This window comes from Urocitellus parryii, chromosome 4, assembly GCF_045843805.1.
Source record: "Urocitellus parryii isolate mUroPar1 chromosome 4, mUroPar1.hap1, whole genome shotgun sequence".
Lineage (NCBI taxonomy): Eukaryota > Metazoa > Chordata > Mammalia > Rodentia > Sciuridae > Urocitellus > Urocitellus parryii.
In genome coordinates this window covers 95,243,090-95,260,391 of record NC_135534.1, presented here as the reverse complement: position 1 = coordinate 95,260,391, position 17,302 = coordinate 95,243,090, and the positions used below count along the sequence as shown (strand labels likewise).

Here is a 17,302-nt window from a genome sequence, read left to right as displayed (position 1 = left end):
CTTACAAAGGAAACAATTTTAACTGCAAATTGACTAAATTACTTAGACTGAATTAATTTCCTTAGGGAAATGTTCATATTTTATGCTCAATAGAACCTATAATTGATTTTTCTTTGAGCTAATACCTTTACTTTTAGTTTTTAGTAACCATTTTATAATAGTTGTATTAAAAGTGTGGATTCTGTAAAACTAGTAGAAATAGGTTTGGAACCAGCTCCTCCTAATCACCACCTTAACCTAATTGTTCTGATTTTCAGTTTCTTCCTCTAAAAGGCTCATATTACTCAAATAAATATACTTCTTGTAAAGATTATGTTAATCGGGATTAGGTAGATAACAAGAATATAGAACGTTCATTCTCTGGAAAAAAGCAAGTATCATAAAACTGCTTGTTTCTTCCCATTCTTCCTCTTTTCTTCCCTTTCATTATGCTAAATTTGTTTTTAAATGATAAAAAGTCATTTTAAATTTGCATTTATAGTTATTAAGAAATGAATATTTTACAGAAATTGGCAATTTAAAAACAAATGTTATTTACAACATAGGAATTCTTTTTATTCTTCAGATATTTAGTAAATTGGTTTACATACTTTGAATGAAATTAACAAGTAATTACCACAAAAATTTCTTTTTAATTACATCTTCGTTGAAAATTATTTTAAAATAACTTTATTTTAAAACAAACAAGTTGATATCAATTGATCTTGTTTCTTTTTTTTTTTTAAAGAGCCTGGTTGTTGCCAATGGTGGTTTGGGTAATAGTGTGAGTAGGAAGCAACTGCTCCCAGTTTTAGAGAAATGTGGACTTGTGGAAGCTCTCTTAATGCCACCTAACAAGCCCTATTCATTTGTAAGATACACAACTACAGAAGAATCCAGAAAAGCCTATGTTACCCTCAATGGAAAAGAAATAGTGGATGATTTAGGACAAAAGATTATTCTGTACTTGAATTTTGTGGAAAAAGGTATTATCATAAAGGTATTATATAGTTATTTTTTAAATAATGGTTCTTGCCTTTGTAAGTTTTCTTTTTTTAAAAAAAATATTTAACATCAATAAAATTTAAGGTTATCCTGTATTCATGTTTAACTATGCAAGAGTACAATAGGAATTGATTTTGTGATTTTAGTGTTGCTGCAGTGAGAAAACATATTGAATGCTCAAAGACAATGTTTTTCATCCTGTTTATAATTATTACTTTAATCATGATAATCATAATCATTCCAAGTAATGTATACTTGTGTATATACTTACATATTATATTTACATATAATTATATGACATAATTATCATCTTATAAGTTATTTTTTATTTCAAATTTTTTCTTTTTTTATTTGTTTTAATTAGTTATACATGACAGTAGAATGCATTATGATACACCATCTGGGAAGCTTTTGTGAGTTTTCTTTTCATGGGCATAAGTTGGATGGGAGTTCAGTTACTGTGAAACAAAAGGCCATTGGTAAAGCAGTCCTCTAACATATATTCTTTAAGCACCTATTTGTGCCAGACTTGGGGCTAGTAGTTAAAGGATATAGTGGTGAATAATACATGGGCTGCCCTTCAGGAGGCCTCACTAACTAATGATTAATTAATTAATTTGTTTATTCATTATAGTACTGGGAAATAAACCCAGTGCCTAGAAAGTGCTAGCCAAACACTCTATCCTTGATCTACATCTCCGGCCCTTTTTGTTTTATTTTGAGACACAGCCTTATTTAGTTACCCAGGCTGGCCTTCAACTTGCAATCCTCCTGCCTCAGCCTCCTAAGTAGCTGGGATTACAGATGTGTGCCACCACAGCCAGCAAACAATACATTTATTATGCCTGTTACTTAACTTAGAACTTTGCTACCTAATTTTACTTTTCAGAGTTTAATATTGAGGATTCAGATCAGTTTATTTCACAGTATGTACCCGGAAGCTTTGAATTAATCACTTAAGAATCAACTGTGATCCAAGTGATATATGTCAATCTTTATCTTTTTTGAAGATGGAGCAGAAATCCCCAAAACTTTATAGGGTGTTATTCAATGGACTTTCTGTGTTGGTGAATACTTTCATTTCTGTGCTGTCCATACAATAGTTGTGGATAGTGCAATAGAGGAACTGAATAATTTAGGTAATAGCTTTATAGACTTATTTGTACAATTGCTATAGGGAGTGTTACACCTTTTTACCTCTAGATAAATATGATATGATATTTATACCATAGATATGAGATGTATTGAGATGAACTGTAATTCAGATATCTAATTTTATATCCATTTGTTATTTATTTAGCAATAAAAGAGATGTTTAGATATCCTGGGGGTAGGTAACTGGGTAAAATATGATCAAATTTATATTTTTGTAAAATGAGACTTAAAGGAAAACTTTTAAAGACTCTTTTTAAATATATATGTAGAAATTATACTTCTCTGTCCCTGTGTTTAATTTTAAATCTGACTTAGGCGTCACAGATTTTAAAAACAAGATTATTCTTGTACTTTGTTTCTGATCAGTTTTTGAAAACTGAATGGTGAAGGAGTAGCTAGTAATCAGGAAGTACTGTCCTTAGATTGCCTCCTCTGCCTCACTCCATTTATTATATAGGACGTTCAAAAAGGAATTGTACAAAATGAGCTTGGAGTATTCTTTATATGATATCCTTTATTAGCATTATATCCAGGTATACTTCTAAGACTGTAGCAATCACATTTATAACCTTGGAAATAATTTTTAATTGAAATAAGAACTTTTATTATTTATTTATTTATTTATGTATTTGGTATCAGGGATTGAACCCAGGGGCACTTAACCACTGAGCCATATCCCTAACCCTTTTTAATATTTTATTTAGAGATAGGATCTTGCTAAGTTGCTTAGGACCTCACTAAGTTGCTGAGGCTGGCTTTGAACTTTTGATCCTCCTATCTTAGTCTGATCCATTGGGATTACAGGCATGCACTACCAAGTAGCCTACCTATAATTTCAATATGTTGTGTGCCTTTTAGCATTCTTATTTATAAAAATGAGAATTTTCTGAGTTGATAAATGACTATTGGACAGAATTATCTGTATATAAAAATTTTCTGTTTTATATGTAACTATTTTAATTTGATTTCCCCTAGCACAATGGAAGGAGATGGGGCTTCAACCTTTACCTCCAGGCCTCATGGTAGTAGAAGAAATTATTTCGTCTGAGGATGAGAAAATGCTTTTGGAAAGTATTATTTGGACAGAAGATACAGACAATCAAAATTGTAAGTAAAACTTTCCGAATATCATATTTAAAAGTTCTGCAAAATGTTCTGTCACTCCCTGCTTTGGTTTATTAAAACTTTAATATTTCCTCAAGTTCATTGAAAGTAGCCTGTATCCAGTGTTAGGCAAGTCATACCAATAATTCTTAGGAACACTAATAGTAGATAACATTTATATAGCTATCAATTTTAAACTCCAAACTGATGAATATTTATTAGTTAGCATTTATACAGCTAACATTTTAAGTCTTTTCACATATATTATCTTATTTGCTCCTTTCTACCCTAAGGCAGATTTCCTCTGAGGAATCAGCAGTGCAGTACCATACCACTGTAGTGTAGCCAAAGCCTCCTGGTGTTATTTGCAAATTAGAGTTACTCTGACTTTCCACATCATTAGCAGTCTTGTGAGTGGCAGTGTGCATGTTTATGTCTTTCACAGTGATTAGGTGAATCTCTTTATGTGTTTGTTACAATTTTAGACTTGAAAGAACAGTGGATATGAACAGAATGGTTAATGTTATCAAAGACAGTAATTTAGCAGTCAACAAAAGTTATCATTCTAAACAAATCCATACTCATAATGTTGACTGAGATATATGAAGGATTGCATTTTTTTTCCTCCTAAATAGTTTTCTTTCTTCTCTTCACACAGTTCAGAAATCCTTAAAACACAGAAGAGTAAAGCATTTTGGTTATGAATTCCACTATGAGAACAATAATGTAGATAAAGATAAGCCATTACCGGGGGGTAAGTAATTGTTAATAATAAATATGAGTTTATAAAAAAAGACTTGTATATTTGAAGTTTGTCATAGCTAAAAATGTATGTTTTATTTGTAGGTAAACTTTTGATATATTTATTAAAGCCTTTTAATTAGATAAATGGTATTATTTTTATATTTTTAGCTTCTTACTGTATTTCTTATTGGTATATTATAATTATACATTATAGTGGGATTCATTATGCCATATTCATATGTGTATATAACAATTTGATCAATCTTATTCCCCAGAACTTTCCTATTCCCTTCCCTTCTCCCTCATCCATTTGCTCTGCTCTACTGATTTCCCTTCTATAATTATTGTTATATATACACATATATATATTTTAAACATTTACTTTTTAGTTACAGGAGGACATAACCCAGTGCCTCATGCATGCTGGGCGAGCACTCTTCCTCTGAGCCACAACCCCAGCCCTATTATTATATTTTAAAAATAAGTGTATTATAATTGTGTATATAGGCAGGATTTATTGTGGTATATTTGTACATGGACACAATGGTAATATTTTGTTGTAAAAAAATTTGAACATGCAAATAAAACTAAAACTACTTTTCCCATACTTCTTTCTTTTAAGAAGTTTGTGATATTACAAGTTTAGCATATATTCTTCTAATCCTTTAAAAGATAAGTGTACATCCAAATATATACCTACTAAAATATGTAGTTTAATATATGTAGTATTATATTGTATAAATTATATATTCATATATTACATGCATGCCTCCAACATGTTCATTTTCCTTCATGATATATCTTGAATATCTTATGTAGTTTTTCATTTTACTGAAAGTTCCATAATAGCTTATTCAGTTAGTTTTCTATTGATAAGCATTTAATTTATTTCTAGTTTTTATCATATAGTGCTATAGTGAATATCTTTGTGTGTGCTTCCTTAAGTACAATGTAAATGTGTTCTCAAGAGAGACTGCCAAGAAATAGAATTATTGGGTTAAACATTAATGCTCATTTGACATTGTTACACAAGATACAAATTGTTCCTCAAAACAGCTGTGCCAACATATTCTCCCCAAGTGTGCACCATTTTCCTTTCACACTTTCTTACATGTGATGTTATAAAACTTAAAAATTTTTAATTTCCTAATTAGTAATGAGGTTAAGCATTTGTATATCCTTTTTATGAATATTTTTCATATTCCTTACCAGTGAACAGGTTAATTTCTAATATATAATGTACAGGTTGATTATTCCTAATTAGAAAATTCAAAATTCTCCAAAATCTGAAAAGTTTTGAATACTGATGTGATGCCACATGCATTACCCAAATGAGTTCATGTGATGGGTCAGTCAAAACATAAGCGCTGGGCACGTGGTGCATGCCTCTAATCCCAGAGGTTCAGGAGGCTGAGGCAGGAGGATCACAGGTTCAAAACCAGCCTCAGCAACTTAGCGAAGCCCTAAGGAACTCAGCAAGACCATGTCTCTAAAAAAGAAAATATATGTGTGTGTGTGTGTGTGTGTGTGTGTAAAGGCTGGGGTTATGGCTCAGTGGTTAAGCATCTCTGGCTTCAATTCCCAGTACCAAAAAAAAACAAAAACAAAAACAAAAAACCTCCAAACAAACAGAAAAACTACTTAGGCAAACTAAAAATATTATATGAAATTACCTTCAGACTATGTAAATAAGATGCATATATGAAATTTGAGTGAATTTTGTTTAAATTTAGGTCAATCTCTGAAATATCTGTTGTGTATTATATGCAAATATTTCAAAATCTGAAAAAATTCCAGAATCTGAAAATTTCTAGTACCAAACATTTTAGATAAGGAATAATCAATACATACTAAGTTTTATTATTTTGTTATTATTTTATAAAATACCCAAATTGTTGTTAGTGAAATTACTATTTTAGACTTTTTATTTGATAAAATTAATGACATACATAGATTCTTAAGATGTTTTGTTTATAAGCTCATTGTTATATTAATAGATCTGACTGCTACATCTGTTTGATTTATGTCAGAGTGACTTTTTTATTCTTGGGTGAAACATGCAAAGTAATTATTTTAATACGTTTTGTCTTTATGATTGCTGATTTCAGGTCTTCCTGACATTTGTGATAGCATTTTGGAGAAATGGTTGAAGAAAGGTTACATTAAGCATAAACCTGATCAGTTGACTGTAAATCAGTATGAACCTGGGCATGGTAAGTATTTATTCTTTTAAAATACCAGTTATATATTTCAGAATTAAGAAGATTATATAACATTTTAAGATCAAAGGTATTTGATAGTTAGCTTAAACTCTAACTTTGCTTATATTCAATATTTATGTTTATCTTAATTTCTTGCAAATCTACGCCTCAACCCCTTGAGGAACATTAGTCAAAAAGTCTTAAAAGACTGATATAAATTGATGTTAGTGATTTTTTTTTGTTGTTGTTTTGCCTCTCAGCATTTTATTTGGAGAAGAAGGTGACTGCTTAAAACAGAAATCTTCTATAATGAAAGAACTGAATAATTTAAAGAAGGGAAGAAAGTTAATTGGTTGAATGCCACTTTCTCTATTTGAGAATATAGAAGACAATTCTAGGATGTCATGTTAGTGGAAAATCTTTAGGTCATAGATTTTTTTGCCTTTGTTAGCAACATCTTTATCTGATATTTGAAATAATCAAATAATTTTGAGGGTTTTATAAATGGCAATAGTTGATGTATTTTTTATTGCTTATTAACCTGTTTTTCCACTGGTTTGTAAACTTTTTGCAGACAGGGACTAAGTCTTGTTTTATATCTTTTCACTATCCTCTTAGTTTCTTTACTAAGAGGTGCTCAATTAACAGATTGATAGATCAGTAGAGGAAGCCTTATCTTAATTATTAGATATGCTCAGTCTTCACACATGGCTATTGCCTTTATTCTCCAAGTACATGGGAATTCAGAATTCAAGGGAAGCAATGACACTTATTCATCTTTCACATCTTCCTCTTGGGCTGGGCTTGGATAAGTGTCCTAGTTAAGCACTGACTCCCAAGCCTTGATTGTAGAATTCTAATGGTACTTTATCATGAAGTTATTTTTAGTTTAGCTTTAAGTTTAATTTTGTTTAGTTACATTACCTTGTTTTCCTTTAACTAAAATTATAGTACCTTTTTGATAACCAATGTTTTCACCATAATTGCATGAGGCTATATTTAGAATCATCTTAAATTTTCTACAAGGAAAAATGAAATGACATGTTATATTTTTTATCTCAGGAATTCCTCCTCATATTGACACACATTCTGCTTTTGAGGATGAGATTGTTTCTCTCAGTTTGGGGTCAGAGGTAAATGTTCAAACATTTTTATTAGCTTTCAGCATATGTCTTACTTTGGAACAATGTCTTTTTTATAAGATTATTCACATTCTTAATTAAAATGAATTAAGATTTTTAAACGATAAGTAAGGGCATCATTAGCACTTTATTTCTCATAGGGCTGGGTATAGTGGTATGCATCTGTAATCTCACTGACTCAGGAAGCTGAGGTGGGAGGATTGAAAATTTGAGGCCAGACTCAGCAATTTAGTGAGATCCTGTCTCAAAATAAGAATTTAAAATGACTGGAGATGTAACTCAGTAGTAAAGTGTCTGTGGTTTTAATCCCTAGTACTACACAAAAGTAAAACAAACAAAAAATCTTAGAGAACATGAAATTATCATATTCTCTCCCTTCAAATATCCAACGTTTTACCATCCTCCTTATCAAATACTAAGAAAAATTTAATTTTTACATATTTCACTTTAGCAGTTAAATGAAATCTAGATTTCGCTTGGTAGGTTGGCCAACTTTGGACCTACTGATGCTGCATTGCCATCTAGTGGCAAAAGACCATACCTGCAGGCCTTAGAAAAAAGACAAAACTAAAATGTATGTGTCTGGAATTTTGATAAACTTTTTTACATATGTTACGTGATTAAATCCTTTCCCAAACTCTGAGCAGTAACAGGGTCTTATACACATCATTTTTTCCTGATGAATAAGAGGCTTATGTTTATTCACAGTTTCTGTAGCTGAACTTTGTTGAACTGCTAAAGAAGATATCAAAACCATGACTTAAAAATGATATACGCAATTGCAAGAATTTTAGAGAGAAAAAATTAGAATTTTAAATCCAGAATAATCTTTAAAATATGGGAGTATCTAACCTAACTAGACATTGCTTCAAAATCTGATCTTGTACCTGGTTGAGTTTTTGTTTTAGTTTTCTTTTCTTTCTTTCTTTCTTTCTTCTTCTATTTTTTTTTTTTTTTTTTACCATAGTTTAGTGCCCATCACTAGGTCTTCAGTGCTTTCACTTCTCAATCTTTGCTGAGCTCCTGTGATCATGCTGATACTGTGGTTAAAGAATTAAGGCTGTTTGTTTGATATGACAAAACCATCTTATCAACTACACTTATGGTTTCTTAATTTAGACTTTCAAAAATAATGAAGATGGGGAGAAAAAAGAAAGAGGTCTTCTCTGTGATTTATTTTTATTTTTGCCTCTTGTCTTTGCTTGTAGCTTTAGGAGATTGATTAAAAAAAAAATCTTTGTTTTTTCTTCCCAGCTATGTAATCAGTTGAAAAATGAGACCAAAGATAAATGGAAATTAGAGCATTAATTTTGCTACTAAGAAAGTGATAATACGGGCTGGGGATTTGGCTCAAGCGGTAGCGCGCTCGCCTGGCATGCGTGCAGCCCTGGTTCGATTCTCAGCACCACATACAAACAAAGATGTTGTGTCCGCCAATAACTAAAAAATAAATATTAAAATTCTCTCTCTCTCTACCCTCTCTCACTCTCTCTTTAAAAAAATATTAAAAAAAAAGAAAGTGATAATAGGACATAACTGTAGATTTATGGCCAATTGGACTTGTAATACTTCACCTCTGAATTACAGAAACATACTGACCTTGTCACTGGCACCTATCTCTCCCATAGAGACAGAGGCTACACCTATAACAGGGATGTCAAAGAGCTATGTTAGATCCTACAAACCAGCTGGTTCTGAAAAGAGGAAAGGAATGAGCCGGTTGAGTCTGGCTGCAGACTAACTGGTCAGCCAAGAGGTTACTTCTTTTCTGGAGAGTTGTGAGTGAAGGGACAGAGAAAGCTAGAAATGTGCTTTCTGCTTTTCTCTTCTAGAGAAATTCCCCATTTAGCAGTTTTTCATTAAAAGTTATAAAGAAGGGAAATCTTACCCTTTAGTTGAGCTAAAAATCTGCTGCATTCATTATTTTCATTTGTTGTCTCTAGAAGCCTATAATTTTTAGCCACCATCAGGAATGATGGAGTTTTTGTTGGAGCCATCTTTGTAGTAGTTAGAAGATGTGCATATATGAATTTATGACAGGATTGTTAGATTTTCTTTCAAAAGAACTTTTAAGGGTAAGTAAATTATATTGAGGAAAAAATGTTTATTAAACATTTCATTTTATCATGCTATATAATATTGAGTCCTAAATTTGAACTTGTTTCACTGTAAGATGGGATTCATTATATTTCTTTCCTGGTTGAAGGATTATCATGGGAATAAAATGAGTTTAATGTATGAGCAAATGTTTTTCAAACTCAGAGCAATTTGTACATGTAAAGAATCGTTAAGGTATGCGTCCTCTTTACTTGAAACCTTCACTTCTAGAACAAGATGTTCCCATGACCAGAAGTAGGATTTCAAGTGGTCATAGAAAGAAAGATGTCTTTCATTTTTTTCTCTTTTCATTTTCTCACTCTGGTGCCATGTGCTGTTCTGCTTTGTTGTTATTTGTTTGGTTTTTGATGCTTTGTAATTACTTGAATTCTTCCCTAGCTCCTTTTTCAGACATAGAATCTAGGTGCCACACCTTTGTCTCTATTTCTTTATTTTGTCATCCTTGACATACTAAGTTGTTTTAAGAAATTTACTATAGTGCCTATACCAGTTTCTATTTCTTTGTGACCATTTTGTTAGTGGCATCATTGATTTGGCCTCTTTTACACATTTTTCAAAAAAAAAAATTCTGTTTTTGTTTATTGTTTATCCTTTGGTTAGAGTCTTTTGTTTATATTTATTTATTTTATTTCTTTTCTTCCCTTCTTCAGGAAATTTCTAAAATCTTTTTTGAATTTCCCCCCTCGGTGGTACTAGGGATTGAATCCAGGGGCACTACCACTGAGCTATATCCCCAGCCCTTTTAATTTTTTTATTTTGAGACAGGGTCTCACTAAGCTTCCAAGACTGACTTTGAACTTGCATTTCTCCTACCTCAGCCTTCCAAGTAACTGGGATTACAGGTGTGCACAACTGTACTCCACAAAGATCTCTCTTAATTCTTAAATGGTCCAACACAAGATGTTGCCAGGAGGTATTCTTAACTTTAATATCAATCTTACTCAAATGCCTTATTTTCATGACCAACTAACTACTTGAACTTCAATGTCTCTAACAAGATGTGTTTACATTTTATAAACAGCCAAAGTAGTTTTTATTTTTTCAAATATGTTTTGCCTCTGCAACTAAGTTGTGATTTTCTTTAATGCTTTTGTACCTCCAAAAGTATTACAAATATTCATACATAAACTTCATGATGTGTATATAAATGAGGATGCTTTTAGCTGCAAAAACAGCAAAAAAACCCCCCATAAAACAAAAAACTGAATAAAATGATTATACAACAAAGCAAGTTAATATCTCATATAACCAGGCAGGCTAAGTTCCCAAAGTTTCAATTTGTTGGCTTAGCTTAGTAATTTCTTCAAGGAACCATGTAGGTTCTTTGCATTACAAACACTCAGGCTCTTCTTCCCAAGGACTAGCTTGGGAAAATATCCAACAAGAGAATTATATAAGAATTATATGCACCCTGTGAAATCAATTAGGCTTTTGCATTTAAGTACTCCTTACTTAGTAGGTTTGTCCTACTGTAAATTGCATCTTACCTTTGTTGGCCAGATGTTTTGAGAAATGCCCTTGCCATAAACCTCCTTGTAAACTAATACACTTGTTGGGTAGTTACTCTTTAGAACAAATGCCATAAGACTGGGTTAGCCAAAGGTGAAAGTGATCATATAATGTGCATTTATTTAAAAGAATACCAAACTTTTATTGAAAATAAGAAAGAAAATTTTTGACTGACTTATCTGTAAAAATGAAACAAAATTATGAAGGTAGCTTTAAAAAATCTTTTAAAATTTAACAATATTTAGATTATGTTACAACTATAAATTTATATTTAGAACAAAGAATAAGTCATATGAGCATTATTTTGGTATTATTTTTCTGATAAAATATGACAATTTGATAGAAAATTTCTTTGTTTATCATTTACAACTTAATTATAAAGGGAGCCTTTTTTCCCCAATGTAATTATTGAAGTCATTATCAGTTTTTCCAAGAGTTTGTCTTAAATCTCTGATATTCACATTTCATTGGAATCACAATTCTTACAAAAGATAGAAGTCTATCTGAGGTTTTGTTTTATGTGAAAGAAAACTATAAATATAGAAAACCAGCCTTCATCCTTGACATTCTTAATCAGAGAATCATTTAAATAACATATAAAGCAAGCCTAAGATTTGAAAATCAAATTGTGATTCCAATTTGTTCATATTTGCATTGCATTGGCTCATATTTGTAACATCAACATTCACTAAAAGGCTGACCAAAGGGATTACAGCAGTGAGCATAAGTAGTAGCTGATGTTGAACAATGGTTTGGGCCATTATTAATTTTATAACAAGTTGGTTGGTTTATCAGTGAATATTTCTTTTTGGACTTTTGCAACTCAGTGGGTTTGGATAATCCTGTACATGGGTAATGAAGATCCTATCTACTGAATACTTACTACTAGGCAGCATCTTTCATTATATTGTCTGCTTTCTCTCTAGGCTTATTCTTTCAGTAAACAGCTATTGAGTCCAGTATGATCTTCTTAGTAGGAAATTGAATATAAATTCTTTGTGAAATGTCTTGAAATACCCAGCCAAATGGTATGGTAGCTTTCCTAGTCTTTTCAATTTGATCTTGCTATAGTTTGCCCAGCAGTATTCTCATTCTGGAGAATTCTTATCACTTTTATCTATCAGGAATGTCCTCTCTTTTAGGAGTTTATTGTTTTAATGGACAAATGTTCATTACTTTCTGATCTTTAGCACAAACTAGAAAAAGCACAGACCTTTTCTTATACAGCTTAAAACAACAATTACAATCTGAACTCCAGACATACTGACTTCATCTACAGCCTTTAATTTAGCCCTAAGTATTTGCATTTATAAGTAATGTCCAATCTCCTCTTTTTATCTGGATTCCAAGTTTTAACTTATCTAAATGAAGTTCATTATTTTTGTCTTCAGCCTTTTACCTCCCATTGCCATTCTCTCATATAAAACAAAACAAATTTCTGCTCTCTCTGGATTCCCTGCTCTGGTAAATGATCAATTCAGAACCTGGGAAATGTTCTTGACATATATTTTATTTTTTGTTGTTTGTGTGTGTATGTTGCTGGGGATTGCACCCAGGGCCTCACTCGTGTTAAGCTCTATCACTGAGCTGCATTCCCAGTCCTATAAATTTTACTCTTAAGTACTGCATTATTGCATCTAATGTCTTCTTTGTAGAACAGCTTTACAGAGGTAAAATTAACATACAATAAGCTGCACTTATTTAATATGAGACAGCTTTACTACACTCAAAATAATCAAAAAGAATGAATATATATATAATTCTCTAAAGTTTCTGTATGCATTTATTTCTTCAGCAAAAAGGGGGATACAAACATATTTTCAGTCTTTATTCTATTCCCCCAATATCTCCCACCCCCTATGTTAGACCAGAATATCCAATGTTCTGAAAACATTTTAGTTTGTTTTCTTTTTGGGGGGTGGGGGGTGGGAGGGGTACAGGGGATTGAACTCAGGAGCACTGGACCACTGAGCCACATCCTCAGCCCTATTTTGTATTTTATTTAGAGAAAGGGTTTCACTGAGTTGCTTAACACCTCACCATTGCTGAGTCTGGTTTGTACTTGATCCTCCAGCCTCATCCTCCTGAGCTGCTGGGATTACACACATGTACCACCATGCCCGACTAGTTTGTTTTCTTTATTTATTAATGGTTTCACTTATTTCTGACTTATGTTATTGCTTTTGTTACCTTTGAAGGTGACTGGCTTTTTTTTTCTTTTTTATGGTGCCCAGGGGTGCTTTGCCACTGACCACACCTTCAGCCCTTTTTATTTTCTTATTTTGAGACAGGGTCTCACTAAGTCACTGAGACTAGTCTAGTACTTACAATCCTCCTGCTTTAACCTCCCAAGTCACTGGGATTGCAGGCATGACTTTGGCTTTTAAAATTTTTTTTTCTTTTTTATTTTGTCTTCTTCTTTTTTTTTTTTTAAAGAGAGAGTGAGAGAGGAGAGAGAGAGATGGAGAGAATTTTTTTTTTTAATATTTATTTTTTAGTTCTCGGCGGACACAACATCTTTGTTGGTATGTGGTGCTGAGGATCGAACCCGGGCCGCACGCATGCCAGGCGAGCACGCTACCACTTGAGCCACATCCCCAGCCTCTTATTTTGTTTTCTATAGTTTTATTTTGATGGGCCTGCTTATTCTGCTAATTTTGATATTTTTTTATTCTTTTATTTTATTTTTATTTGGCTTCTTGAATCTGTGGGTTGGTTTTGTCCATCAGTTTTGTAAATCTCAGACATTGTCTCTGTAGATTTGCCTCTATCCCATTTTCTCTCTTTGTATACCTTTTCTTTATATTCTTTATTTTACTTTTCCTATTCTTATATGTTTTATTTTATCTCTTCATGCTTCATCCCAGATAATATTCTGTATCACTAATTCTTTCTTTTGCCATGTTTAATTTGTTCTTAAACCCATTCATTGAAGTCTTAATTTAATTCATGGTATTGTTCTGTTTTAGCATACTTGTTTTGTGTCTCCTTTCATGACTTCCATTGCCTGATGAAGTATTCAAGCTTAGAGTTTATATCTTTGAACATGGTATACATGTTTGTTTTATAGCCTGTGTTTGATATTTAAATATTTGAGGTCTCTCTGATTCTTTTCTTTTCCCTTTGCTAGACTGTCTTTTTGTACTTTGGCTTATTCTAATTAAGAATGTCTGTGATGAAGGCTGTTTTGTATATTTATAGAAAGTTCATAGATGATTGTGTTATTTAGCTGAGATTTTGGACAGTGGAGTTAGAAAATGCTGAAATGCTAATATCACATGATGTAGTTCCATTTCCAAAGACAAGAAATTTCAGACTTATTCTTTCAGAGAAAGATTAGAAATGAATTAATATAGGCTCCAAATGGCAGTTTGAATCATCATTCAATTAATATCCTAATGCAATGCTGGAAACTGAAAAAGTTAAAGCCTATATGTTTTATTTTCAGATCCTTGTGTGTTCCTACTGGAACTGAATTCAGCATGGAACAAGTCAAGAAACTTGGGTTCTAGCTCATCTCTTATATTAATAACTTTTAATTGACTAAAGAGAGATAACTTTCTTTTTGTGTTTTCTGTCTTATATTGCAGTTGGCATACAATACTTGCATTTAATTGTCACAGGGAGTTGGTAAGCATTTAGTACAAATAATAGCAGCTTCTTTTCATCACTGTCAATGCTGCTATTGCCATCATCATCATTGCCAGCAACCACCTGTTCTATGCTTGGGATGTGGTAGATGCTATAACTGACCTTTTCCTTATGGGAACAGTCTAGTGCCTCAGGAACAGATATACCCATGACTGTTGTTCTTTGTTCCTCTAGTCTTTTTTTGGTTATATGTATATATGAATCTGTTGGTTTATTTTGCTTAAGGAAAAAGGTCCACAAAATATACAAATGGAATTTAGGAAGCCTTCTGTCCAAAAGATACACCACTGTATTCTTTCAAATAAAGTATTTATAATTAATTAATTCAAAAATCCTTCTAGAATATAATACACTAGATAGGCTCTAATGAGTAAATAGGGATAAAATTTTAAGTTTATTTTTTTAAACTAAAATGTCTCATTACTTCTCCTTATATACAAAGTGGTTTGTGACTGACATTTTTGAGACCCCATTTTTAGATGCTGATTTGGTTTCCACAAACAAATGAAGCCACAGTGTAATTAATGAGAGCTCATAGCAAATGGTCTCAGTGTAAACACATAAGCATGAGCATATTATCTTTTAGGCATTTAAACCAAGCATTTATAATATTTAATATGCAGTGGTATCTAAAGTATCTCCTTGAGCTTCTTTTATTTTTCACGTTAATTTTTCTATTATGCAGTGGGAATTTTGCTCTCCATTGTACCATTTGGCAATTGTATTTAGACTGTTGAGCTAAAAGATGCCTTCTGTTTTTATTTTATATTACACTGGAGCTTAGCTAGACAAGAAAGTTCAAAATCATCTGTAATTGGGGTTGAAGAGGATAAGATGGTATAATTTTTTCATTCTGCAGCTGAGACCAACTTTTGGAAGGCAGAGTTGTGTTTGAAAGGTAGAATTGGCTGATTTGTGCTATAGTGTTTTATTTTTTAAATTTTTGACCTATATAATATTGCTTGTCTCACATATGCACACTGCAGGCATGTTCCCAGATATGTGTCCTAAATGCGTGTGTAGTACCTGATCAACTGAGAAAGTTTTTACAACATAAGCATCAAATGAAGTTCTGCCCTTCATATTCTCTTAGTAGCAATGAGAATTGAGTGCCTTTGCATTGCACTGTATTTAGCTGTTGCACGTGCTCTTAAGGGCTTATTCTCCCATATTGTAGGGCACCATCTCATTTTCATGTTCAAATGGGTGTGATTTTTTTTCCATTCTCATGACCAGAATAGAGAGGCCTATATCTTTTAGAAATTGATATTGTCTAAAGGACAAGGAAGCAAAGCTTGTTTTTTATTTTTATCATTTTCAAATGGGAGGTCCTAAATGATGATTTCAGGGTGCATCAGTGACATTTTTCTCTTTTCCTTTGGGTTTCACTAGACTTGGTACTTTTGGGATTCCAACTTTCAAACAAATTAATCAAATGGATTCAAGTCTCCAATGTGGGTTGTTTAAAAAAAAACAATTTATTATTATTATTTTAAAACAGTAATAACCAGGAAAGAGAAATAGGTTTGTTGCAGGTCTTGATTTTAATTTATCTTAAAGGAGCAGGCTCTGTGGCACACATAGAAGTTTTAAAGGCTACTGAAATCAGCCATTGGTTTTCATTGGTGTCTATCTATTTTTCTGTCATAGAAAAATATGGCATACCAACAAACTTCTACTTGTAACTACTCTTCAGCATAGCAGTATGTTCTTGTGGGAGCATCATCTTTTGTTGAGTGACAGAAAACTATATTTGTTTTACTAAAAATGCTCCCAATTCCTCTGATTACCTACAGTAGACAAATTAGCTCCTCAAATGGTGGGACTCTAAATTCGTAAGTCCAGGGAAAATACATAAACATATTTTTGGCACAACTATGTTTTGTAGTTCTGATAATTTTTATATAGTTTTTTTTTTTTAATTTTTATTTATTTATTTATTTTTTTGTTGGTCGTTCAAAACATTACATAGTTCCTCATACATCATATTTCACAGTTTGATTCAAATGAGTTATGAACTCCCAATTTTATCCCGTATACAGATTGCTGTATCACATCAGTTACCCTTCCATTGATTGACATATTGCCTTTCTAGTGTCTGATGTATTCTGCTGTCTGTCCTATTCTCTACTATCCCCCCTCCCCTCCCCTCCCCTCCCCTCCCCTTTTCTCTCTCTACCCCTTCTACTGTAAATCACTTCTTCCATTTGAATTATCTTGTCTTACCCCTCCTTTCCTCTTATATGTCATTTTGTATAACCCTGAGGATCGCCTTCCATTTCCATGCGATTCCCCTTCTCGTTTCCTTTCCCTCCCACCTCTCAACCCTGTTAATGAAAATCTTCGTCTCAAGCTCTTCGTCCCTACCCTGTCCTTGTTTCCTCCCCTTATATCAGAGGAGTCATTTCGTATTTGTTTTTTAAAGATTGACTAGCTTCACTTAGCATAATCTGCTCTAATGCCATCCATTTCCCTCCAAATTCTATGATTTTGTCATTTTTAAATGCAGAGTAATACTCCATTGTGTATAAATGCCACATTTTTTTAATCCATTCATCTATTGAAGGGCATCTAGGCTGATTCCACAATCTTGCTATCGTGAATTGTGCTGCTATGAACATCGATGTAGCAGTGTCCCTGTAGCATGCTCTTATTAGGTCTTTAGGGAATAGACTGAGAAGGGGAATAGCTGGG

The 17,302-nt window shown here is 32.5% G+C and overlaps 1 protein-coding gene across 4 annotated transcripts in view; it reads left to right on the top strand.

Annotated features, from left to right (window-relative positions):
• Window positions 1–17,302, top strand: part of Alkbh8 (alkB homolog 8, tRNA methyltransferase) — a 59,173-nt gene that overhangs the window by 6,761 nt on the left and 35,110 nt on the right. For 3 of the 4 annotated variants that reach the window (XM_026399036.2, XM_026399038.2, XM_026399039.2), the window contains exons 3-7: window positions 728–965; window positions 3,115–3,246; window positions 3,902–3,997; window positions 6,096–6,200; window positions 7,251–7,321. In XM_026399036.2, the coding sequence (XP_026254821.2) occupies window positions 728–965; window positions 3,115–3,246; window positions 3,902–3,997; window positions 6,096–6,200; window positions 7,251–7,321 (642 nt within the window). The remainder of the gene's footprint in view (window positions 1–727; window positions 966–3,114; window positions 3,247–3,901; window positions 3,998–6,095; window positions 6,201–7,250; window positions 7,322–17,302) is intronic. The other variant, XM_026399041.2, reaches the window with a different exon arrangement.